This window comes from Salvelinus namaycush, chromosome 10 (assembly GCF_016432855.1).
Source record: "Salvelinus namaycush isolate Seneca chromosome 10, SaNama_1.0, whole genome shotgun sequence".
NCBI lineage: Eukaryota > Metazoa > Chordata > Actinopteri > Salmoniformes > Salmonidae > Salvelinus > Salvelinus namaycush.
In genome coordinates this window covers 43,687,113-43,713,943 of record NC_052316.1, presented here as the reverse complement: position 1 = coordinate 43,713,943, position 26,831 = coordinate 43,687,113, and the positions used below count along the sequence as shown (strand labels likewise).

At 43.0% G+C, this 26,831-nt stretch overlaps 1 protein-coding gene across 3 annotated transcripts in view; it reads left to right on the top strand.

Annotated features, from left to right (window-relative positions):
* Window positions 1-3,237: 3,237 nt before the first annotated feature.
* The window catches only part of gtpbp3 (GTP binding protein 3, mitochondrial), a 37,612-nt gene continuing 14,018 nt past the window's right edge, over window positions 3,238-26,831 (top strand). For 2 of the 3 annotated variants that reach the window (XM_039002925.1, XM_039002922.1), the window contains exons 1-5: window positions 3,238-3,607; window positions 15,328-15,590; window positions 15,745-15,831; window positions 20,642-20,844; window positions 22,260-22,332. In XM_039002925.1, coding sequence (XP_038858853.1) covers window positions 3,549-3,607; window positions 15,328-15,590; window positions 15,745-15,831; window positions 20,642-20,844; window positions 22,260-22,332 — 685 coding nt within the window. In that variant the 5' untranslated portion in view covers window positions 3,238-3,548. The remainder of the gene's footprint in view (window positions 3,608-15,327; window positions 15,591-15,744; window positions 15,832-20,641; window positions 20,845-22,259; window positions 22,333-26,831) is intronic. The other variant, XM_039002924.1, reaches the window with a different exon arrangement.

Sequence of the window (26,831 nt, the reverse complement as noted above, 5' to 3'; positions counted from 1 at the left end):
CACGGCAAGCGGTACCGGAGTGCCAAGTCTAGGTCCAAGAGGCTTCTAAACAGCTTCTACCTCCAAGCCATAAGACTCTTGAACATTGATTGACTCTGTACCGGTACCCCCTGTATATAGCCTCCACATTGACTGTATATAGCCTCCACATCTATTTCACTTGCTTTGGCAATGTAAACACATGTTTCCCATGCCAATAAAGCCCTTAAATTGAAATTGAAATTATTGAGACTATTGAGACACACCCACAGAGTCTTCTCCTGTTCTCCACCCCCCCTGTACACCATCTGCCGTGGAGCCCAGCCCTCCCACCCCTCCCAGCCCAGCTCAGCTCAGCTCAGCCCTCCAAGCCCATCCCTCCCACCCCTCACAGCACTCCTACCCAGCTCTCCCACCGCTCTGAGCCCAGCCCTCCAACCCCTCACAGCCCAGCCCTCCCACTGCTCTGAGCCCAGCCCTCCAACCCCTCACAGCCCAGCCCTCCAACCCCTCACCGCCCAGCCCTCCCACTGCTCTGAGCCCAGCCCTCCAACCCCTCACAGCCCAGCCCTCCAACCCCTCACAGCCCAGCCCTCCAACCCCTCACAGCCCAGCCCCCCCACCCCTCTGAGCCCAGCCCTCCAACCCCTCACAGCCCAGCCCTCCCACTGCTCTGAGCCCAGCCCTCCAACCACTCACCGCCCAGCCCTCCCACTGCTCTGAGCCCAGCCCTCCAACCCCTCACAGCCCAGCCCTCCAACCCCTCACAGCCCAGCCCTCCAACCCCTCACCGCCCAGCCCTCCCACTGCTCTGAGCCCAGCCCTCCAATCCCTCACAGCCCAGCCCTCCAACCCCTCACAGCCCAGCCCTCCAACCCCTCACAGCCCAGCCCTCCAACCTCTCACAGCCCAGCCCGCCCACCGCTCTGAGCCCAGCCCTCCAATCCCTCACAGCCCAGCCCTCCAACCCCTCACAGCCCAGCCCTCCAACCCCTCCCAGCCCAGCCCTCCAACCCCTCACAGCCCAGCCCTCCAACCCCTCACAGCCCAGCCCTCCAACCCCTCACAGCCCAACCCTCCAACCCCTCACAGCCCAGCCCGCCCACCGCTCTGAGCCCAGCCCTCCAATCCCTCACAGCCCAGCCCTCCAACCCCTCACAGCCCAGCCCTCCAACCCCTCACAGCCCAGCCCTCCAACCCCTCACAGCCCAGCCCGCCCACCGCTCTGAGCCCAGCCCTCCAACCCCGCCCAGCACTTTCCTCGGTGAAGCTCAGAGGTAGCTAGTATCACCAGCATACATTTTGCTTACTCACCATCCTCTCTGTCATCTGACAGCCACAAAGATCTGCAGTGGGGCTCCCCAGTGAACATATACACTGAGTGTACAAAACATTAGGAACACCTTCTGAATATTGTGTATGTGTGCCATTCAGAGGGTGAATGGGTAAAACACCACCCAAAGGACATCCAGCCAAGTTGACACAACTGTGGGAAGCATTGTATTCAACATGGGCCAGCATCCCTGTGGAACGCTTTCGACACATTGTAGAGTACATGCCCAAACAGATTGAGGCTGGGCAAAGGAGGGCAAAGGGGGGTACAGCTCAATATTAGGAAGGTGTTCCTAATGTTTTGTACACTCAGTGTATATGTTAACTGGGGAGCCCCACTGCAGATCTTTGTAGCTGTCAGATGACAGAGAGGATGGCGAGTATTCAAACTAGGCGTCAAAACAAATTTCATTTATGGGACTTGTCTATGTATTGACCCCCGCGGGGTTAGGGCAGGAGAGCCGTGAGCTCCGTTGTGAAGCTTTGACAGGTAATCCTCGAATCATCCAAAAGAGACTGGATTATTGTTTTTAACTAAATCAAAACACTTAAGGCTTGTATAATAATAACAATATAATATTGTATCTTCTCAGTCAAATAATTGGATCCCTTACAACCCTTTAAGAATAAGAAGTAAAACCGAATTTCAATCATAAGGTCAATTACAGTTTATATGGGATTTATTTCAGTGATCAAAGTACTAGACTGAAACTGAGCTGACAGAAACAGCTTCACTTCAAGGCCAGTAAGGATATGGCCAGATGGTGACGTCACCACAGTGACTGACAGCTCATCGTGTGTTTCACAGAGAGAAAACAAATTACTCTACTGTACATAGGCCTGTTACATAATGCATTTGCTGCAAGTGCTCAAAGAAAATATGGCAGGTTTTTATCATGATTATTTTCTCAAAAATATATATTTTTAGTAAAAATGTAATTAAAAACACTTTCTAAAACATCCTTAAAAATAATAGAAAACTACATTAATCTATATATGCACGTTATCAAAGAGTATGATATTAAAGCTGCAATATGTAACTTTTGGGGTGACCCCACCAAATTACCATAGAAATGTGAGTTATAGATCTGTCATTCTAATTTAAAGCAAGTCTAAGAAGCTGTAGATCTGTTCTATGTGTAATATTTCTATGCTTCTCGGTCTTAAGTTTCGTTATTGCGTCTTTTACTTTCAGTTTTGTACACCAGCTTCAAACAGCTGAAAATACAATATTTTTGGTTATGGAAAATATATTTCACAGCGGTTTAGATGATACAATGATTCTTTACACTGTACTTGCTTGCTTGCTTGTACTTGCTCCCATAAACTGTAATTAAGCGAATTATTCGAATTTTAGCAACCAGGAAATGGCGGAGTGATTTCTGCATACTGCACCTTTAATGTTTCCCTGTTCATAATGTGCCTAGTACCTAGTAGGCCAGCTACTACAGTCTCAATAACATAGATTCAACCAGAGAGGAAGAGGCGAAGCGAGAGGTTTCACTCTCGCCAAAGTATGTCCAAAATAAGCCCAATGCGTTTCTAAAGACTTATTTTGGAACTACAGTAAGCTTGTCGCCTGCCTGCCCTTGTTTAGGATAACGACTCCCATTGTAAGGGCGGAGACATGAGCATCTCGTCATTATATTAAGATCTCTGCTACAACGTTGAACAAAACGATATTAAGTAACAAGGTCAGCGAATGATGTCATATTTATGCAAAATCAACAGAATGCAAAATTGCGCAAATGATGTCGCTGCAGTAGCAGCACGGACCCATTTTGATAGCACAAAAGAGGAGGGCATATTCTTGATTGACGGTAGTTGGACCAGTTACATCCATGCATCATTAACGAGATTGAGGACTCCAGACCAATACAAACCATCCGTAGTATTAACACGTTTTCGTCTTTTTGGAAACGGAAAGAAAGAAGCATGGAGACAGGCGATGGGAGTTTGTGCGCTGAATGTCACCGATAGATAGTAAATACAACTCTGCGTTGTCTAACTGCCATATTCAAGTATTTCAGTCACCACCAGAACGTTTGACAGAATGCCTCGAGTGAATCTCACGTGAGATTTGCCTTTTGACTAAACGATGGTAACATTTCACATGGACAGCTGTAGTTGTTCTAGCTTCTGCCGAGAATAGGGTCTACACATAACCTAGCTATTTACATACAATGGGCAGAGCCGATCAGCTATGCAACATTTGTTGTGTTTTGCTTTGAATCATAATGTCGCCATGCACTTGGGGATTGTGGAGAAGCGCTATTCACACCCTTAAGACATTCAGGTTAGTCAAAACTCTCTGGGCTAGTTGCTTTTATTTCAATTAAATGTATCCTGCTCATAACCATACTTCTACCGTTTTATAACCAATATATCCCTTAACCGATCGATAACCCACATTTTGTTACCCAGCCATATAACAGTCCCATGATCTGACTTATCTCCCCTGTCTTAAAATGAGCAATAATAATACATAAAGTTGCAAGCGGCGATGACCCGGGGTCCAAGCCTTTTTTGTCCCGTTTTCGCTTGCTCAAATATTACGCCTTATTTTACAAGTCATAAAATGTGTTTCTGGTACAACACCCCTCACTGTCCAGGGATGTCTGTCAAAGATGCAGGGGTGAGGTTTGACCCTCGGCTGCCTTGGGTTGGTATGTATTACTAAGGCACTAGCCCTCTGAGCCGTGCTCACCTCATGGTTGAACACTACGGAAGAGCATACAGTGCCTAATGAAAGTATTCAGACCCCTTTACTTTTTCTACATTTTGTTATGTTACAGTCTTATTCTAAAATGGATTAATTAAAACATTTTCCTCAGGAATCTACACACAATACCCCATAATGACAAAGTGATTTTTTTTTAATAGAAATTTTAGCAAATGTATTAAAAACAGAAATACCTTATTTACATAAGTATTCAGACCCTTTGCTATGAGACTTGAAATTGAGCTCAGGTGCATCCTGTTTCCATTGGTCATCCTTGAGCTATTTCTACAACTTGATTGGAGTCCACCTGTGGTAAATTAAATTGATTGGACATGATTTGGAAAGGCTCACACCTGTCTATATAAGGTCCCACAGTTGACAGTGCATGTCAGAGAAAAAACCAAGCCATGAGGTCGAAGGAATTGTCCGTAGAGCACCGAGACAGGATTGTGTCAATGCACAGAATTGGGGAAGGGTACCAAACAATGTCTGCAGCGTTGAAGGTCCCTAAGAACTCAGTGGCCTCCATCATTCTTAAATGGAAGAAGTTTGGAACCACCAACGCCCTTCCTAGAGCTAGCCGCAAGGCCAAACTGAGCAATTAGGGGAGAAGGGCCATGGTCAGGGAGGTGACCAAGAACACAATGGTCACTCTGACAAAACTCTAGACTTCCTCTGTGGAGATGGGTGAACCATCAGGACCTCAGACTGGGGTGAAGGTTCACCTTCCAACAGGACAATGACCCTAAGCACACAGCCAAGACATCGCAGGAGTGGCTTCGGGACAAGTCTCTGAATGTCCTTGAGTGGCCCAGCCAGAGCCCGGACTTGAACCCGATTGACAATCTCTAGAAAGACCTGAAAATAGCTGTGCAGCAACGCTCCCCATCCAACCTGACAGAGCTTGAGGGGATCTGCAGAGAAGAATGGGAGAAACTCCCCAAATACAGGTGTGCCAAGCTTGTAGCGTTATACCCAAGAAGACTCAAGGCTGTAATCACTGCCAAAGGTGCTTCAACAAAGTACTGAGGAAAGGGTCTGAATAATTATGTAAATGTGATATTTATTTAGAGGGGGGGGGGCAATTTAATCCATTTCATAATAAGGCTGTAACGTAACAAAATGTGGAAAAAGTCAAGGGGTCTGAATACTTTCAGAATGCCCTGTATGTGGATGAATTGCAGGTTCCAGTGTTTCACAAATCATATAACATTCCATTTAGCAGGTCGCTTTCATCCGAAGCCACCTAGTCATGCTTGCATACATTCTTTACACTTGGGTGGTCGTGAGAATCGAACCCACTATTTTGCCAGCGCCATGCTCTACCAACTGAGCTACAGAGAACCACCATGTGGGTAGTGGACAACTGCACACTTCAGGGAAAAAGTGCAGAGTATTGACATGTCTGCAAGGGCTCCAACCCTCCAATAGCACAAATACACTGAGTGGACAAAACATTAAGAACACCTTCCTAGTATTGAGTTGCACCCATCCTTTTGCCCTCAGAACAGCCTCAATTTATCGGGGAATGGACTCTACAAGGTGTTGAAAGTGTTCCACAGGGATGCTGGGCCATGTTGACTCCCATGCTTTTCACAGTTGTGTCAAGTTGGCTGGATGTCCGTTGGGTGGTGGACCATTCTTGATACACACGGTAAACCGTTGAGTGTGAAAAACCCAACAGCATTGCAGTTCTTGACACAAACCGGTGCGCCTGGCACCTACTACCATATCCCGTTCAAAGGCACTTCATTATTTTGTCTTGCCCATTCACCCTCTGAATGGGACACACACACAATCCATGTCTCAGTTGTCTCAAGACTTAAACATCCTTCTTTAACCTGTCTCCTCCCCTTCATCTACTCTGAGGTGGATTTAACAAGTGACATCAATAAGGGATCATAGCTTTCACCTGGATTCACCTGGTCAGTCTACGTCATGGAAAGAACTGGTGTTCCTAATGTTTTCTGCACTCAATGTAGATGTATATTTGGCCCAACATTAGATATCTATAATGTTTTGAACTGTACTGTACTGAACTGTACTGTACTGAACTGAACTGTACTGAACTGTACTGAACTGTAATGTACTGTAATGTACTGAACTGAACTGTACTGTAATGTACTGAACTAAACTGTACTGAACTGAACTGTAATGTACTGTAATGTAATGAACTGTACTGTACTGAACTGCACTGAACTGTAATGTACTGCACTGAACTGTACTGAACTGAACTGTATTGAACTGTAATGTACTGAACTGAACTGTACTGAACTGAACTGAACTGTACTGAACTGTACTGCACTGAACTGTAATGTACTGCACTGAACTGTACTGAACTGTACTGCACTGAACTGTAATGTACTGCACTGAACTGTACTGAACTGTACTGAACTGCACTGAACTGTAATGTACTGCACTGAACTGTACTGAACTGTACTGTACTGAACTGCACTGAACTGTACTGAACTGTACTGAACTGTACTGAACTGCACTGAACTGTAATGTACTGCACTGAACTGTACTGAACTGTACTGAACTGCACTGAACTGTAATGTACTGCACTGTACTGAACTGTACTGAACTGTACTGAACTGTACTGAACTGTACTGTACTGAACTGTACTGTACTGAACTGAACTGTACTGTACTGTACTGAACTGCACTGAACTGTACTGAACTGTACTGAACTGTAATGTACTGCACTGAACTGTACTGAACTGAATTGTACTGAACTGTACTGAACTGTACTGTACTGTACTGAACTGTACTGAACTGTACTGTACTGTACTGAACTGTACTGAACTGAACTGTACTGTACTGAACTGTACTGAACTGTACTGAACTGTACTGAACTGTACTGAACTGTACTGAACTGCACTGAACTGTACTGAACTGTAATGTACTGAACTGTACTGAACTGTACTGTACTGTACTGAACTGTACTGAACTGTACTGTACTGTACTGAACTGAACTGTACTGTACTGAACTGAACTGTACTGAACTGTACTGAACTGAACTGTACTGAACTGTACTGAACTGAACTGTACTGAACTGTACTGAACTGTACTGCACTGAACTGTACTGAACTGAACTGTACTGAACTGAACTGTACTGTACTGAACTGTACTGAACTGAACTGTACTGAACTGTACTGAACTGAACTGTAATGTACTGCACTGAACTGTACTGAACTGTACTGAACTGAACTGTACTGTACTGTACTGAACTGTAATGTACTGTGCTGAATTGTACTGTAATGTAATGTACTGAACTGAACTGTACTGTACTGAACTGTACTGAACTGAACTGTACTGAACTGTACTGTACTGAACTGTACTGAACTGTACTGAACTGAACTGTACTTGAACTGTACTGAACTGTAATGTACTGCACTGAACTGTACTGAACTGTACTGTACTGAACTGTACTGAACTGTACTGAACTGAACTGTACTGTACTGAACTGAACTGTACTGTACTGAACTGTAATGTACTGTGCTGAATTGTACTGTAATGTACTGTACTGAACTGAACTGTAATGTACTGCACTGAACTGTACTGAACTGTACTGAACTGTAATGTACTGTGCTGAATTGTACTGTAATGTAATGTACTGAACTGAACCGGTCACAACCTGTAGACTTGTTTACGTGCTGCTGTGCGGTTTGTTGCTAACCTTACTTTGCTACCTGCCAACTTTACGGTTTTTACTTTTTAATTACCGTTTTATATATATTTTTTCTTCCCTCGCTCGACTTTTCATTCAACTTTTTCCCCCCGGACGCTTTATCTGGACGTGGTTCGTCAGGACCTCCACCAGCCGAAGCTAAGTAGTAACATTAACACGTGCCTTCTAATTGCAGTCGCTGTACTCATAATATACAGGAGAACGATCGCATTACGGCGAGGATAGCTGTGCTGCAAGCCCAGCTTCAGACGCAATCGTTAGGCAAGGGTAATTTCAGTGTAGGAAAGGATGAAACAGCGTCTGTGCCACCAGTAAGTACAGATAGCAGTATAAATCCCCTTGCACAGTCCCCGCAGCCGGACAACTTTCTCATGGCTTCTGGAAGGAAATGCTGTAGGAATGCTCAACCGGTGTCTCTCATTCAGCCGACAGAAACTTTCAACTGGTTCTCCCCATTAAGCAACGGATCGGAGTCAGAGGCCGAGCCTTCTCTGGTCTCTCCTCCTTCCGTTACGGGGTCTGAGACACCGAAGCCTCCCACCATTAGCTCTGACAAATTGAACACCCTAGTCATTGGCAACTCCATTACCCGCAGTATTAGACTTAAAATGAATCATCCAGCAATCATACACTGTTTACCAGGGGGCAGGACTACCGACGTTAAGGATAATCTGAAGATGGTGCTGGCTAAGGCTTAAACTGGCGAGTGTAGAGAGTATAGAGATATTGTTATCCACGTCGGCACCAACGATGTTAGGATGAAACAGTCAGAGGTCACCAAGCGCAACATAGCTTCAGCGTGTAAATCAGCTAGAAAGATGTCGGCATCGAGTAATTGTCTCTGGCCCCCTCCCAGTTAGGGGGAGTGATGAGCTCTACAGCAGAGTCTCACAACTCAATCGCTAGTTGAAAACTGTTTTCTGCCCCTGCCAAAAGATAGAATTTGTAGATAATTGTCCCTCTTTCTGGGACTCACCCACAAACAGGACCAAGCCTGAGGAGTGACGGACTCCATCCTAGCTGGAGGGGTGCTCTCATCTTATCTACGAACATAAACAGGGCTCTAACTCCCCTAGGTCCACAATGAGATAGGGTGCAGGCCAGCTTAGTGGAGTCTGCCACTAGCACAGTCAGTGTAGTCAGCTCAGCTATCCCCATTGAGACCGTGTCTGTGCCTCGATCTAGGTTGGGCAAAACTAAACATGGCGGTGTTCACCTCAGCAATCTCACTGGAGTAAAGACCTCCTCCATTCCTGTCATTATTGAAAGAGATTGTGATACCTCACATCTCAAAATAGGGCTACTTAGTGTTAGATCCCTCACTTCCAAGGCAGTTATAGTCAATGAACTGATCATATCCTTGATGTGATTGGCCTGACTGAAACATTTCATCTTTTGAGCTTTTAGTCATGAAATCAATGCAGCCTACTCAATCACTTTTTATAGCTACTGTTTACAGGCATCCTGGGCCATATACAGCGTTCCTCACTGAACTCCCTGAATTCCTATCGGACCTTGTAGTCATAGCAGATAATATTCTAATTTTTGGTAACTTTAAAATTCACATGGAAAAGTCCACAGACCCACTTCAAAAGGCTTTCGAAACCATCATTGACTCAGTGTGTTTTGTCCAACATGTCTCCGGACCTACTCACTACCACAGTCATACTCTGGACCTAGTTTTGTCCCGTGGAATAAATGTTGTGGATCTTAATGTTTTTCCTCATAATCCTGGACTATCGGACCACTATTTTATTACGTTTGCAATCTCAACAAATAATCTGCTCAGACCCCAACCAAGGATCATCAAAAGCCGTGCTATAAATTCTCGGAAAACACAAAGATTCCTAGATGCCCTTCCAGACTCCCTGCACCTACCGAAGGACGTCAGAGTACAAAAATCAGTTAAATACCTAACTGAGGAACTCAATTTAGCCTTGCGTATATCCCTAGATGCAGTCGCACCCCTAAAAACTAAAAACAAACTAGTCTTCCGACTAGCTTGGAAAGACAGTACCGTGCAGTATCAAAGAGCCCTCACTGCTGCTCGATCATCCTATTTTTCAACTTAATTGAGGAAAATAAGAACAATCCTAAATGTATTTTTGATACTGTCGGAAAGCTAACTAAAAAGCAGCATTCCCCAAGAGAGGATGGCTTTCACTTCAGCAGTGATAAATTCATGAACTTCTTTGACGAAAAGATCATGATCATTAGAAAGCAAATTACGGACTCCTCTTTAAATCTGCGTATTTCTCCAATGCTCAGTTGTCCTGAGTCTGCACAACACTGACGGGACCTAAGATCAAGGGAGACACTCAAGTTTTTTAGTACTATATCTCTTGACACATTGATGAAAATAGTCAAGGCCTCTAAACATTCAAGCTGCATACTGGACCTTATTCCAACTAAACTACTGAAAGAGCTGCTTCCTGTGCTTGGCCCTCCTATGTTGAACATGATAAACCTATCCACCGAATGTGTACCAAACTCACTAAAATTGGCAGTAATAAAGCCTCTCTTGAAAAAGCCAACCTTGACCCAGAAAATATAAAAAACTATTGGCCTCTATCGAATCTAACATTCCTCTCAAAAAAAAAAAGGAAAACGCTGTTGCGCAGCAACTCACTGCCTTCCTGTAAACATACAATGTATACGAAACGCTTCGGTTTGGTTTTAGACCACATCATAGCACTGAGACTGCACTTGTGAAGGCGGTAAATGACCTTTTAATGGCGTCAGACCGAGGCTTTGTATCTGTCCTCGTGCTCCTGGACCTTAGCGCTGCGTTTGATACCATCGATCAACACGTTCTTTTGAAGAGATTGGAAACCCAAATTGGTCCACACGGACAAGTTCTGGCCTGGTTTAGATCTTATCTGTTGGAAAGATATCAGTTTGTCTCTGTAGATGGTTTGTCCTCTGACAAATCAACTGTAAATTTCGGTATTCCTCAAGGTTCCGTTTTAGGACCACTATTGTTTTCACTATATATTTTACCTCTTGGTGATGTCATTCGGAAACATAATGTTAACTTTCACTGCTATGTGGACGACACACAGCTGTACATTTCGATGAAACATGGTGAAGCCCCAAAATTGCCCTCCCTGGAAGCCCGTGTTTCAGACATAAGGAAGTGGATGGCGGCAAATGTTCTACTTTTAAACTCGGACAAAACAGAGATGCTACTTCTATGTCCCAAGAAACAAAGATCTTCTGTTGAATCTGACAATTAATCTTGATGGTTGTACAGTCGTCTCAAATAAAACTGAAGGACCTCGGCGTTACTCTGGACCCTGATCTCTCTTTTGACAAACATATCAAGACTTTTTCAAGGACAGCTTTTTACCATCTATTTTACATTGCAAAAATCTGAAACTTTCTGTCCAAACATGATGCAGAAAAATGTATCCATGCTTTTGTCACTTCTAGATTAGACTACTGCAATGTTCTACTTTCCGGCTACCCAGATAAAGCACTAAATAAACTTAAATTAGTGCTAAACACGGCTGATAGAATAGCTAGCCTCCCTCTGATTTCAAGGTTTTACTGCTAATCTACAAAGCATTACATGGGCTTGCTCCTACCTATCTTTCCCGATTTGGTCCTGCCGTACGTACCTACACGTACGCTATGGTCACAAGACGCAGGCCTCCTTACTGTCCCTATAATTTCTAAGCAAACAGCTGGAGGCAGGGCTTTCTCCTATAGAGCTCAATTTTTATGGAATGGTCTGCCTATCCATGTGAGAGACGTAGACTCGGTCTCGACCTTTACTGAGACTCATCTCTTCAGTCGATCCTATGATTGAGTGTAGTCTGGCCCAGGAGTGTGAAGGTGAACGGAAAGGCACTGGAGCAACGAACCACCCTTGCTGTCTCTGCCTGGCCGGTTCCCCCCTCTCCACTGGGATTCTCTGCCTCAAACCCTATTACGGGGGCTGAGTCACTGGCTTACTGGTGCTCTTACATGCCGTCCCTAGAAGGGGTGCGTCACTTGAGTGGGTTGAGTCACTGACGTGATCTTCCTGTCCGGTTTGGCGCCCCCCCTAGGGTTCGTGCAGTGGGGGAGATCTTCGTGGGCTATACTCGGCCTTGTCTCAGGATAGTAGGTTGGTGGTTGAAGGTATCTCTAGTGGTGTGGGGGCTGTGCTTTGGCAGAGTGGGTGGGATTATATCCTGCTTGTTTGTCCCTGTCCGTGGGTATTGTCGGACGGTGCCACAATGTCTCCCGACCCCTCCTGTCTCAGCCTCCAGTATTTATGCTGCAATAGTTTATGTGTCGGGGGGCTAGGGTCAGTCTGTTATATCTAGAGTATTTCTCCTGTCTTATCCGGTGTCCTGTGTGAATTTAAGTATGTTCTCTCTAATTCTCTCTCTTCTTCTCTTCTCTCTCTCTCTTTCTTTCTTTCCTTCTTTCTCTCGGAGGACCTGAGCCCTAGGACCATGCCTCAGGACTACCTGGCCTGATGACTCCTTGCTGTCCCCAGTCCACCTGGCCGTGCTGCTGCTCCAGTTTCAACTGTTCTGCCTGCGGCTATGGAACCCTGACCTGTTCACCGGACGTGCTACCTGTCCCAGACCTGCTGTTTTCAACTCTCTAGAGACAGCAGGAGCGGTAGAGAAACTCTGAATGATCGGCTATGAAAAGCCAACTGACGTTTACTCCTGAGGTGCTGACCTGTTGCACCCTCTACAACCCCTGTGATTATTATTATTTGACCCTGCTGGTCATCTATGAACATTTGAACATCTTGGCCATGTTCTGTTATAATCTCCACCCGGCACAGCCAGAAGAGGACTGGCCACCCCTCATAGCCTGGTTCCTCTCTAGGTTTCTTCCTAGGTTCCAGCCTTTCTAGGGAGTTTTTCCTAGCCACCGTGCATCTACATCTGCATTGCTTGCTGTTTGGGATTTTAGGCTGGGTTTCTGTACAGCACTTTGTGACATCAGCTGGTGTAAGAAGGGCTTTATAAATACATTTGATTGAACTGTACTGTAATGTACTGAACTGTACTGTAATGTACTGAACTGTAATGTACTGTAATGTGCTGAACTGTAATGTACTGTACTTTAATGTACTGAACTGAACTGTACTGTAATGTACTGAACTGAACTGTAATGTACTGAACTGTAATGTACTGAACTGAACTGTAATGTACTGTACTGTAATGTACTGAACTGTAATGTACTGAACTGAACTGAACTGTAATGTACTGAACTGAACTGAACTGTAATGTACTGTACTTTAATGTACTGAACTGAACTGTAATGTACTGTACTTTAATGTGCTGAACTGTAATGTACTGTACTTTAATGTGCTGAACTGTAATGTACTGTACTTTAATGTACTGAACTGAACTGTACTGTAATGTACTGAACTGAACTGTAATGTACTGAACTGTAATGTGTTGTAATGTACTGTACTGAACTGTAATGTACTGAACTGAACTGTAATGTACTGAACTGAACTGTAATGTACTGAACTGAACTGAACTGAACTGTAATGTACTGAACTGTAATGTACTGAACTGAACTGAACTGTAATGTACTGAACTGTAATGTACTGAACTGTAATGTACTGTACTGAACTGTAATGTACTGTAATGTACTGAACTGAACTGTAATGTACTGAACTGTACTGTGTTGTAATGTACTGTACTGTACTTTACTGTACTGAATCTACTGTATTGTACTGTACTTTACTGTAATGTACTATACTAGACTAATGTACTGAACTATACTGTGCTATACTAGACTACTGTACTGAACTATACTGTATATACTAGACTACTGTACTGAACTATACTGTACTATACTAGACTACTGTACTGAACTATACTGTACTATACTAGACTACTGTACTGAACTATACTGTACTATACTAGACTACTGTACTGAACTATACTGTACTATACTAGACTACTGTGCTGAACTATACTGTACTATACTAGACTACTGTACTGAACTATACTGTGTTGCAATGTACTGAACATAATTGTAGTGTACTACACTGTACTATACTGTACTGAATCTACTGTATTGTACTGTACTTTACTGTAATGTACTATACTAGACTACTGTACTGAACTATACTGTGCTATACTAGACTGTACTGTACATAACTATACTGTACTATACTAGACTACTGTACTGAACTATACGGTGCTATACTGTACTGTACTGAAATATACTGTGCTGTACTAAACTATACTGTGCTATACTAGACTACTGTACTGAAATATACTGTGCTATACTGTACTGTACTGAAATATACTATACTAGACTGTACTGTACTGAACTATATTGTACTATACTAGACTACTGTACTGATCTATACTGTACTATACTAGACTGTATTGTACGGAACTATACTGTACTATACTATTTTTACCCGTTTAACCTGGTCTTGGTCAGGGCATGGTCTCGATCAACTGGTCCTTGCACTGGGTCTTAAAAGCTCTTGGTCTGGATTTAAAGGGTTCTGGTCCTGACTTCATCTCTGGTACTCTCACCAATCGTATACTTTTGAATCCATGTGGGTAGTGGACCAGTGCAGACTTCAGGAAACATTGTAGAGTATTGAGATGCATGGCCAGCAGGGTCTTCCCTCATGGCCTTCCCTCATGGCCTTTCCTCATGGCCTTCCCTCATGGCCTTCCCTCATGGCCTTTCCTCAGGGCCTTCCCTCAGGGCCTTCCCTCATGGCCTTCCCTCATGGCCTTCCCTCATGGCCTTCCCTCATGGCCTTCCCTCATGGCCTTCCCTCATGGCCTTCCCTCATGGCCTTTCCTCAGGGCCTTCCCTCAGGGCCTTCCCTCAGGGCCTTCCCTCATGGCCTTCCCTCAGGGCCTTCCCTCATGGCCTTCCCTCAGGGCCTTCCCTCAGGGCCTTCCCTCATGGCCTTTCCTCAGGGCCTTCCCTCAGGGCCTTCCCTCATGGCCTTCCCTCATGGCCCCTCAGGGCCTTCCCTCATGGCCTTCCCTCATGGCCCCTCAGGGCCTTCCCTCATGGCCTTCCCTCATGGCCCCTCAGGGCCTTCCCTCATGGTCTTAGTCTTCCCTCAGGGCCTTCCCTCATGGCCTTCCCTCAGGGCCTTCCCTCATGGCCTTAGTCTTCCCTCAGGGCCTTCCCTCCAAGACTGACTTGAATTGTCAGGCCCGACCTCACTCAACTTCATTGGCTCACAGCGGCCATGATGTTTACGATATCAACTGCTTTTGAAGATCTTAGTCTTGAGATGCTGTACACCAAGTTTCTGAGAAATCGGTATAGTGGTGTCCGAGTCCATGATCGTCAGCCTGATAAACTCTATGCGAAGGAGATGTGTTGCGCTACATGAAGCAAATGGTGGTCACACCAGATACTGACTGGTTTTCTGATCCACGCCCCTACCTTTTTTAAAAAGGTATCTGTGACCAACAGATGCATATCTGTATTCCCAGTCATGTGAAATGGCCTAATGACTGATTTCCCTACATGAACTGGAACTCATGAAAATCTTAGAAATTGTTCCATGTAGCGTTTTATTTTTTTGAGCAGTGTATATATATATCGCACTTTTCAAGCACCCAGTCACTTGACAATTGTATAAATGTCTTCAGCAGAGCATCTCCATCAGCGAGGGGCCTGTGTATCCCGACCAGAGCGGTATGCGATGCTGAGACCATCTTTGCCCTGTCGTCGGGCCACGGCAGGTGTGGGGTGGCGGTGGTCCGTGTCAGTGGTCCTGCCTCCTCCATGGTCCTGAGAAACATGGCAGGTCTGACCCAGGCTCTACCCCCTCCTCGTACCGCCCTGCTACGGAGGATCAGTGACCCCCAGTCCAAAGAGTTGCTGGACCGAGGACTGGTCCTCTGGTTCAAAGGTCAGATCAGTCCTAGAGGACATCTCACGGTTATTATTGGATAAACCCACAATGCATTTTGATTTAAAAAAATATATATATAAGCATCTCATAGTAGCTGTTCTTGTTTGTCTTATTAAATGTTGTTGTCACTGTTGTTGTGCTTTCTTGTCAGGTCCCCACAGCTTCACAGGGGAAGACAGTGCAGAGTTTCATATTCACGGAGGTCCTGCAGTCATCACAGCTGTCTTACAAGCCCTAGGTAAACACACAGTCGTATGATGAGAGATAAGAGATATGGAACTAGGTTAGAGCACAGTCATTTGTAGAGAGATATGACTGGTCTGATTGAGTGTGATGTCCAGAGTGTATCTGCTGATGCTCCAGATACTCAACTAGTCTAAAGAAGGATAGTTTTATTGCTTCTTTAATCAGAACAACAGTTTTCAGCTGTGCTAAGATAATTGCAAAAGGTTTTTCTAATGATCAATTAGCTTTTTAAAATGATAAACTTGGATTATCTAACACAGCGTGCCATTGGAACACAGGAGTGATGGTTGCTGATAATGGGCCTCTGTACGCCTATATAGATATTCCATTAAAAATCAGCCATTTCCAGCTACAATAGTAATTTACAACATGAACAATGTCTACACTGTATTTCTGATCAATTTGATGTTATTTTAATGGACAAAAAAATTGCTTTTCTTTCAAAAGCAAGGACATTTCTAAGTGACCCCAATCTTTTGAACGATAGTGTGTGTATATATATATATATATATATATATATATATATATATATATATGTAGTACTAGGCTAGAGGCTAGAGGAGATAAGTGTTCTTGTAGCTGTTTCATCTGGGTGTCTGCGTTGCTTTCCTTCCTGCAAACACTTTCCTTGAACTCGAGAGCAATGCAGAACTGTTGTCAGCCTCCTTGCAATGTTCCTGTTTGGCTGCTAGGGGGCAGTGTTATATAAATGAATGTAAACTGTGCAGTGTCTCAGATTTGCATCTTCTCAGAACAGCCAGTCAACAACACAATACATAAAGCTGATGATTATATAATCCTGGTGTCTCCTGTAGTTATCAGCATTGTTCTTCTTTATTAACGCTGTAGTAGTACAACAGTCAACTGTCTCTGGACATCTCAGCTGTCTCTGGAGCGTGTAAGGATCAGGCCACCATATTGACAACCAATAAATTAAGTTCTGTAAAGGTTCAAACAAAAACACCTTACCTCGTTGCCAGTGTTGTTTTTGCCACTCACAGTGACCCCAGAATGACCCTTCAACTCTGAACCTCTGACCCTATGCCTTCATGAGCCCAGAGCCGGTTAGGGGGTTTGTCTCTTTCTGGCAGTGTGTGTATTTCTCAGGACGACAAGGAGACAAGCACCCAGCGGACACATAACATTAAATACGCCTACAAATATACACTGAGCACGGTCACATGCACACAATAATGTGTTAAATGTGGATAATCAGATGAATATAATAGTTTGATTAAAACTTTTACATACTTTGCAAGAAGAATGATTTCCCTAATAATCCTGATGGTACTCTGATAAATGCAGAAATCAGGCTACCTGATGGTACTCTGATAAATGCAGAAATCAGGCTACCTGATGGTACTCTGATGAATGCAGAAATCAGGCTACCTGATTGATGGTACTCTGATAAATACAGAAATCAGGCTACCCGGTGGTACTCTGATAAATATAGAAATCAGGCTACCTGATGGTACTCTGATAAATGCAGAAATCAGGCTACCTGATGGTACTCTGATAAATACAGAAATCAGGCTACCCGGTGGTACTCTAATAAATGCAGAAATCAGGCTACCCGATGATACTCTGATAAATACAGAAATCAGGCTACCCGGTGGTACTCTGATAAATACAGAAATCAGGCTACCCGATGATACTCTGATAAATACAGAAATCAGGCTACCCGATGATACTCTGATAAATACAGAAATCAGGCTACCCGGTGGTACTCTGATAAATGCAGAAATCAGGCTACCCGATGATACTCTGATAAATACAGAAATCAGGCTACCCGATGATACTCTGATAAATACAGAAATCAGGCTACCCGATGGTACTCTGATAAATACAGAAAACCGTCAATCAAAATAAACGTTCTAACACAGTGACCATGTTATTTTTGGGAAGCAGATCTGAGTTCAGATAAATAAAGTTTGTACGTGAAAACTACTTCTAAGACGCATAAAAGTAGGTGTTCCAAACTAACTTCACTCGCTCTGAAGAGGGAGGTTCGCTCGGCTGGTGCTGGCTCATGTGCAGATCAAATACACCGCTGGAACACTGGTTAAACCATGTACGTTTTATTTGAAAGATGGCTCAGAAAACCAGGTGTTTTAATCAGCGTATGCTTACTTTGATTATGACCTTACGCCGATTAAGATAAGCAGAGTAAGGTGTTTACATGACTAATGCCATACTCGGCCTACTGCCATAATCAATTTAATATTGATTTATTACTGTCTATGTAAAATTACCCACTGATTGTACAAAACATTAAGGACACCTTCTCTTTCCATGACGTGTAGACTGACCAGGTGAATCCAGGTGAAAGCTGTGATCCCTTATTGATGTTGCTTGTTAAATCCACTTCAATCAGTGTAGATGAAGGGGAGGAGACAGGTTAAAGAAGGATTTTTGAGCCTTGAGACAGTTGAGACATGTGTTGTGTATGTGTGCCGTTCAGAGGGTGGAGGGGCAAGACAAAATATTGAAGTGCCTTTGAACGGGGTGTGGTAGAAGGTGCCAGGCGCCATCAGTTTGTGTCAAGAACGGCAACGCTCCAAGGTTTCCCATGTGTCTCAAGAATGGTCCTCCACCCAAAGGACATCCAGCCAACTTGACACGACTGTGGGAAGCATTGGAGTCCACATGGGCGAGCATCCATGTGGAACGTTTTCGACACCTTGTAGAGTCCATGCGCTGACGAATTGAGGCTGTTCTGAGGGCAAAATTAGAGGGGGGTGCAACTAAATATTAGGATTGTGTTCTTAATGATTTGTCCACTGTGTATTTAGGTAGTGTATATTTAGCTGTGAATTGATTTAAACCGTTTGTTGTTCTCTGCCGTCGCAAATGACTACATATACACTACCGTATCAAACATTTGGACACACCAACTCATTCAAGGGTTTCTTTATTTTTACTATTTTCTACATTGTAGAATAATAGTTAAAATCAAATCAAATCAAACTTATTTTGTCACATGCGCCGAATACAACAAGTGTAGACCTTACAGTGAAATGCTTACTTATAAGCCTTTAACCAACAGTGCAGTTCAAGAAGAGTTAAGAAAATATTTATCAAATAAACTAAAGTAAAAAATAATTAAAAGTAACACAATAAGATAACAATAACGAGGCTATATACAGGGGATACCGGTACCGAGTCAGTGTGCTGGGGTACAGGTTCGTTGAGGAAATGTGTACATGTAGGTAAGGGTGAAGTCACTATGCATAGATAATAAACAACGAGTAGCAGAAGTGTACAAAACAAGTCCTCAACTGGCAGCTTCATTAAATAGTACCCGCAAAACACCAGTCTCAACGTCAACAGTGAAGAGGCGACTCCAGGATGCTGGCCTTCTAGGCAGAGTTCCTCTGTCCAGTGTCTGTGTTCTTTTGCCCATCTTAGTCTTTTCTTTTTATTGGCCAGTCTGAGATATGGCTTTTTCTTTGCAACTCTGCCTAGAAGGCCAGCATCCCGGAGTCACATCTTCACTGTTGACGTTGAGACTGGTGTTTTGCGGGTACTATTTAATGAAGCTGCCAGTTGAGGACTTGTGAGGCGTCTGTTTCTCAAACTAGACACTCTAATGTACTTGTCCTCTTGCTCAGTTGTGCACCGGGGCCTCCCACTCCTCTTTCTATTCTGTTAGAGCCAGTTTGCGCTGTTCTGTGAAGGGAGTAGTACACAGCGCTGTATGAGATCTTCAGTTTCTTGGCAATTTATTGCATGGAATAGTCTTCAATTCTCAGAACAAGAATAGACTGACGAATTTCAGAAGAAAGGTCTTTGTTTCTGGCCATTTTGAGCCTGTAATCAAACCCACAAATGCTTATGCTCCAGATACTCAACTAGTCTAAAGAAGGCCGGTTTTATTGCTTCTTTAATCAGAACAACAGTTTTCAGCTGTGCTAACATAATTGTAAAATGTTTTTCTAATGATCAATTAGCTTTTTAAAATGATAAACTTGGATTATCTAACACAACGTGCCATTGGAACACAGGAGTGATGGTTGCTGATAATGGGCCTATGTACGCCAATGTTGATATTCCATAAAAAGTCTGCCGTTTCCAGCTACAATAGTAATTTACAACATTAACAATGTCTACACTGTATTTCTGATCAATTTGATGTTATTTTAATGGACAAAAAAAATTGCTTTTCTTTCAAAAACAAGGACATTTCTAAGTGACCCCAAACTTTTGAACGGTAGTGTACATTGCCTTAGTGAACCTTAGTAACCTTGGCTTGTGAACGATAGGGAACCTTATTAGTGACCCGAGTGTTGTCTTTGTCTTGCTGTGTGTGTGTTACTAATTAACCCTGGCTTTGACCCTGTTTGAGTAATTCTCTGTCTTGCTGTGTGTGTGTAACTAATTAACCCTGGCTTTGACCCTGTTTGAGTAATTATCTGTCTTGCTGTGTGTGTGTTACTAATTAACCCTGGCTTTGACCCTGTTTGAGTAATTATCTGTCTTGCTGTGTGTGTGTAACTAATTAACCCTGGCTTTGACCCTGTTTGAGTAATTCTCTGTCTTGCTGTGTGTGTGTTACTAATTAACCCTGACTTTGACCCTGTTTGAGTAATTCTCTGTCTTGCTGTGTGTGTGTAACTAATTAACCCTGGCTTTGACCCTGTTTGAGTAATTCTCTGTCTTGCTGTGTGTGTGTAACTAATTAACCCTGACTTTGACCCTGTTTGAGTAATTATCTGTCTTGCTGTGTGTGTGTTACTAATTAACCCTGACTTTGACCCTGTTTGAGTAATTCTCTGTCTTGCTGTGCTGTGTGTGTTATGCAGGAAGCCTGGAGGGTGTGAGGCCTGCGGAGGCAGGTGAGTTCACGCGGAGGGCCTTCCACGCGGGGAAACTGGGCTTGACGGAGGTGGAGGGCCTGGGGGATCTGATCCACGCTGAGACTGAGGCCCAGAGGAGGCAGGCCCTCAGGCAGATGGATGGCGAGCTGGGCCGCCTCTACCAGGACTGGAGTTACAGGCTCAAACGGGTAGGTTCCCCAGAGAAATAGAAAATACATGGATGGTTACCTAGCCTGGATCGGCTTCACCCAACTTGTTGTTCTCTAAGCTAGCCAGGCAGTTGTTGAGTGGTGTTGCATAGAAAACACACAGATCTCAAAGTTAGGATTCAGGCCTTTGTGGATACTGTAGAAGTCTAGGGTGAGCTGTTTTGAGTTGCCGTGGTTGCCATTTGGCTGCGAGTCGTCCCCAGGCCATTGTTAGAGTGGTCTGATTAAGTGTGATGTCCAGAGAGTGTCTTGTCTATACTGTAGTTGTCTGACAGCAGGGATGCGAGATCAGGGATCAGGAACCAGCTGATCCTAGATCTGTGCCAATGGGCAGCTTCTACCCAGAGTGTATCGTGTGATCTCTACCTTGACACCAGACCTGGGTATCAACACTTCACCACCTCTCCTGAGAGGAGTGCTACAGAAAAGAGCCTAATCTTGGTCTTCCTGAGGAAAACCGTCAGCAGTCTAACAAAATCCAATCTCTATTTCTGACAGTCAAAATAGTATGTTTGGAATCTACCTTCTGTAGTTTCACCCTTTCCTTAGTTCGGCATGCAGACAATGCTGCTATTGTTTCTCTGGTACAATGTGTGGATGAAGGGAACCTGCAGTCGGCTGATGTTTCTTCTCCTAGTGGGCCTATTGAACTGTCAATCATTCTCCTAGTGGGCCTATTGAACTGTCAATCATTCTCCTAGTGGGCCTATTGAACTGTCAATCATTCTCCTAGTGGGCCTATTGAACTGTCAATCATTCTCCTAGTGGGCCTATTGAACTGTCAATCATTCTCCTAGTGGGCCTATTGAACTGTCAATCATTCTCCTAGTGGGCCTATTGAACTGTCAATCATTCTCCTAGTGGGCCTATTGAACTGTCAATCATTCTCCTAGTGGGCCTATTGAACTGTCAATCATTCTCCTAGTGGGCCTATTGAACTGTCAATCATTCTCCTAGTGGGCCTATTGAACTGTCAATCATTCTCCTAGTGGGCCTATTGAACTGTCAATCATTCCATGTGTCAATCAACATTCAGATCTTTGCATTTCAGTAGCGATGATGTCTTCACCTGTTCACTTCTGTCATGGCACAGGAAGGGAGACAAGGAGAGGATGCTTTGTTTAGTCGACTGAGATGATTTAGTCGACTGAGATGATTTAGTCGACTGAGATGATTTAGTCGACTGAGATGATTTAGTCGACTGAGATGATTTAGTCGACTGAGATGATTTAGTCGACTGAGATGATTTAGTCTATCCCTCTGACCTAGAAGACAATCACGACCGAGAAACTTAAATCATTGCCAAATGAATGAATATAGAGAGGATCGTGATGAGGACCGCATATATTGCTGTCTCTCTCGCTCAACGTCTGTCTGTTTGTTTGTTGTTTCAGTGTTTGGCTCACGTGGAAGCCTTCATAGACTTCAGTGAAGATGAGCTCATCGAGGACGGGGTGTTAAATCAAGGTGGGTACGCCCCCTTCTCTGGAACAAAATAACAATTACGGAAGTGAGTTTTCCAGGGGGAGTTGGCATGGCTTTCCTGTTTGTATCTGCAGAGAGGGAGAGCTAGCGTCATTGAGAGGAGATATGCATCAAAGTGCTGAAAAGACGGTCTCCTTGGAGGAAGTGGGGAGAAGGGGCCACAGGGACACTGCAGGCATTCATCTTGTCTTCAAAGCCTGGCCTCTCAGGCTGTCCAACACAGGAATACACTGTCAGCAGCTACAAACCTGCTCTCTCTACCACCTCTCTCTCTCTGTCTCTCTCTCTCTACCACCTTTCTGTCTGTCTCTCTACCACCCTTCTCTCTCTCTCTCTCTCTCTCTCTCTCTCTCTCTCTCTCTCTCTCTCTCTCTCTACCATCTCTCTCTCTGTCTTTGTCTCTCTCTGTCTCTCTCTCTCTACCACCTCTCTCTCTGTATCTCTCTCTCTACCACCCTTCTCTGTCTCTCTCTCTCTACCACCTCTCTCTGTCTCTCTACCACCTCTGTCTTTGTCTCTATCTGTCTCTCTCTCTCTACCACCTCTATCTGTGTCTCTGTCTCTCTTTCTCTCTGTCTACCACCTCTCTCTGTCTCTCTCTCTCTCTCTCTCTCTCTCTCTACCACCTCTGTCTCTGTCTCTCTTTCTCTCTGTCTCTCTCTGTCTCTCTCTCTGTCTCTCTCTCTCTGTCTCTCTCTGTCTCTTTCTGTCTCTCTCTGTCTCTCTCTGTCTCTCTCTGTCTCTCTCTCTGTCAAATTCAAATTCAAGCTGCTTTATTGGCATGAAAAACATTGTCAATATTGCCAAAGCAACAATGTATGCAATATACATTGTAATGAAATGATAAAGAATAACAAATAATAACATAAAATGGTAGTAAATAATAATACAAAATTAAATAAAAAAATAACAATAAAATGGTAACAGTCAATAGTAGAAATGTAATAAATATAAAAAGCTAAACATGGAAAATGAAACTATAACTAACTTATAACTGTCATCTTCACCATTACATCATTACTACTACTACCATCATCACTAAACTACTACCATCATTACTAAACTACTACCATCATTACTAAACTACTACCATCATTACTACAACTACCATCATCATTACTACTACAACTACTACCACCATTACTACAACTACCATCATCATTACTACAACTACCATCATCATTACTACAACTACCATCATCATTACTACTACAACTACCATCATCATTACTACAACTACCATCATCATTACTACAACTACCACCATCATTACTACAACCATCATTACTACTACTACAACCACCATTACTACAACTACCATCATCATTACTACAACTACCACCATCGTTACTACAACTACCACCATCATTACTACAACTACCATCATCATTACTACTACCATCATCATTACTACAACTACCATCATCATTACTACAACTACCATCATCATTACTACAACTACCATCATCATTACTACTACAACTACCATCATCATTACTACAACTACCATCATCATTACTACTACAACTACCACCATCATTACTACAACTACCACCATCATTACTACAACTACCGTCATCATTACTACAACTACCATCATCATTACTACAACTACCATCATCATTACTACAACTACCATCATCATTACTACAACTACCATCATCATTACTACTACAACTACCATCATCATTACTACAACTACCATCATCATTACTACTACAACTACCATCATCATTACTACAACTACCATCATCATTACTACTACAACTACCATCATCATTACTACTATCATCATCATTACTACAACTACCATCATCATTACTACAACTACCATCGTCATTACTACAACTACCATCGTCATTACTACAACTACCATCGTCATTACTACAACTACCATCGTCATTACTACAACTACCATCATCATTACTACAACTACCATCATCATTACTACTACAACTACCATCATCATTACTACAACTACCATCATCATTACTACAACTACCATCATCATTACTACAACTACCATCATCATTACTACAACTACCATCATCATTACTACAACTACCATCATCATTACTACAACTACCATCATCATTACTACTACCATCATCATTACTACAACTACCATCATCATTACTACCACTACCATCATCATTACTACTACAACTACCATCATCATTACTACAACTACCATCATCATTACTACAACTACCATCATCATTACTACAACTACCATCATCATTACTACAACTACCATCATCATTACTACCACTACCATCATCATTACTACTACAACTACCATCATCATTACTACAACTACCATCATCATTACTACAACTACCATCATCATTACTACAACTACCATCATCATTACTACAACTACCATCGTCATTACTACAACTACCATCGTCATTACTACTACAACTACCATCGTCATTACTACAACTACCATCGTCATTACTACAACCATCATTACTACTACTACAACCATCATTACTACAACTACCATCATCATTACTACCACTACCATCATCATTACTACTACAACTACCATCATCATTACTACTACAACTACCATCATCATTACTACAACTACCACCATCATTACTACAACCATCATTACTACTACTACAACCATCATTACTACAACTACCATCATCATTACTACAACTACCATCATCGTTACTATTTGGAATGATAATAGTAATAACAATAATAATAAGTAAGTTACTGTTTACTATGCAGATGTTATTATTCAGTGTCCCTCAGGCTATGGCAGGCAAATACATATTTGGCTGCAAGAGGAGCCATTGCTCCTTCGCCTATGAGTATTTTTAGTTTTTCCTCTGGGTTTAATAAGTAAACATTTTGAATAAATGTAGTAATTTCTGTGAATAATGAATCTCTTGGTGAGGAATATTTCTCACAGTAAAGGAGAAAGTGCATCTCTGTTTCTGCCTCCCCTGTTCGGCAGTGACCACATACACACTCCTCTTTGGGTAGCCATGTCTTTTTATGTCTGCCGGTTTCTATTGCCAATCGGTGGTCACTCAGCCTGTACTTGGTAAGGATCTCTCTGCTTCGTATCTTTGACAGAGTAGAGATAATCAGCCAATTCATATTCTCTGTTTAGGGCCAGCAAGCAATTTAGTCGGCTTTGGGATTTTGTTTCGTTTTTCCAATGTTGTAAATGAGTCCTTTTGATTGGTTCATGATTTTGTTTATTGGAATTCTTTCTTTTGAAGCAGTGCTGGTGTCAGCTTGGTTGGTTAGGTCCAACACCAGCTGACTGAGAGGGCTCGTTTCTGGGCTCAGCTCTTGGGTTTGAAGTGCTTTAAATTGCAGACTTGAATTTGGACTTGAATTTAGATGTAGCCAAAATGTTGATGATCTAATCTGTATTTACATTACCACTGGAAAGAGGCCCAATTCTGCCCTTCCTGCATTATTTGTGGTATTTCTCTGGACTTGTTGAATTTTCCGACAGAATTCTGCATGTAGGGCTTCAATTGGATGTTTGTCCCACATTTTAAAGTCCAGTTTATTGAGTGGCCCCCAAACCTCACTTCCGTAAAGAGCTATTGGTAGGATTACACTGTCAAATATTTTGGTCCAAATTCTAATTGGGATGTTGATTTGGAATCATTTCATAATTATTGCATACAATGCTCTGCGGGCTTTTTCTTTGAGTGCATTCACTGCCATATTAAAGTTTCCCGATGCAGATGTGGTCAGACTAAGGTATGAGTCATTTGTAGTGTGTTCAATTATGGTGTTGTTCAGGGAGAATTTATATTTGTGTTCCTGACATCTGTTTTTGGGGGGGAAATCATGATTTTCGTTTTTGGGAAATTTACTGCCAGGACCCAATTATGGCAATATTGCTCTAGAATGTTAAGGTTCTGTTGAAGACCTTCTTTGGTTGGTGATAGAAGTACCAAATCATCAGCATATAGCAGGTATTTCACCTCTGTGTCAAATAGGGTGAGTCCTGGCGCTGGAGAAGGGTCAAACATGTCTGCTAATTCATTGATATAAATGTTGAAAAGGTTTGGACTCAAACTGCAGCCTTGTCTCACACCTCAACGTTGTGAAAATAATTATGTTCTTTGGTTTTTGATTTTTATTGCACACTTGTTTTCTGTGTACATACAGATGAAGTCGGAAGTTTACATACACCTTAGCCAAAGACATTTAAACTTAGTTTTTCACAATTCCTCACATTTAATCCTAGTAAAAATTCCCTGTCTTAGGTCACCAATTTATTTTGAGAATGTGAAATGTCAGAATAATAGTAGAGAGAATTATTTATTCAAGTTTTTATTTCTTTCATCACATTCCCAGTGGGTCAGAAGTTTACATACACTCTAGTATTTGGTAGCGTTGCCTTTAAATTGTTTAACTTGGGTCAAACGTTTCGGTTAGCCTTCCACAAGCTTCCCACAATAAGTTGGGTGAATTTTGGCCCATTCCTCCTGACA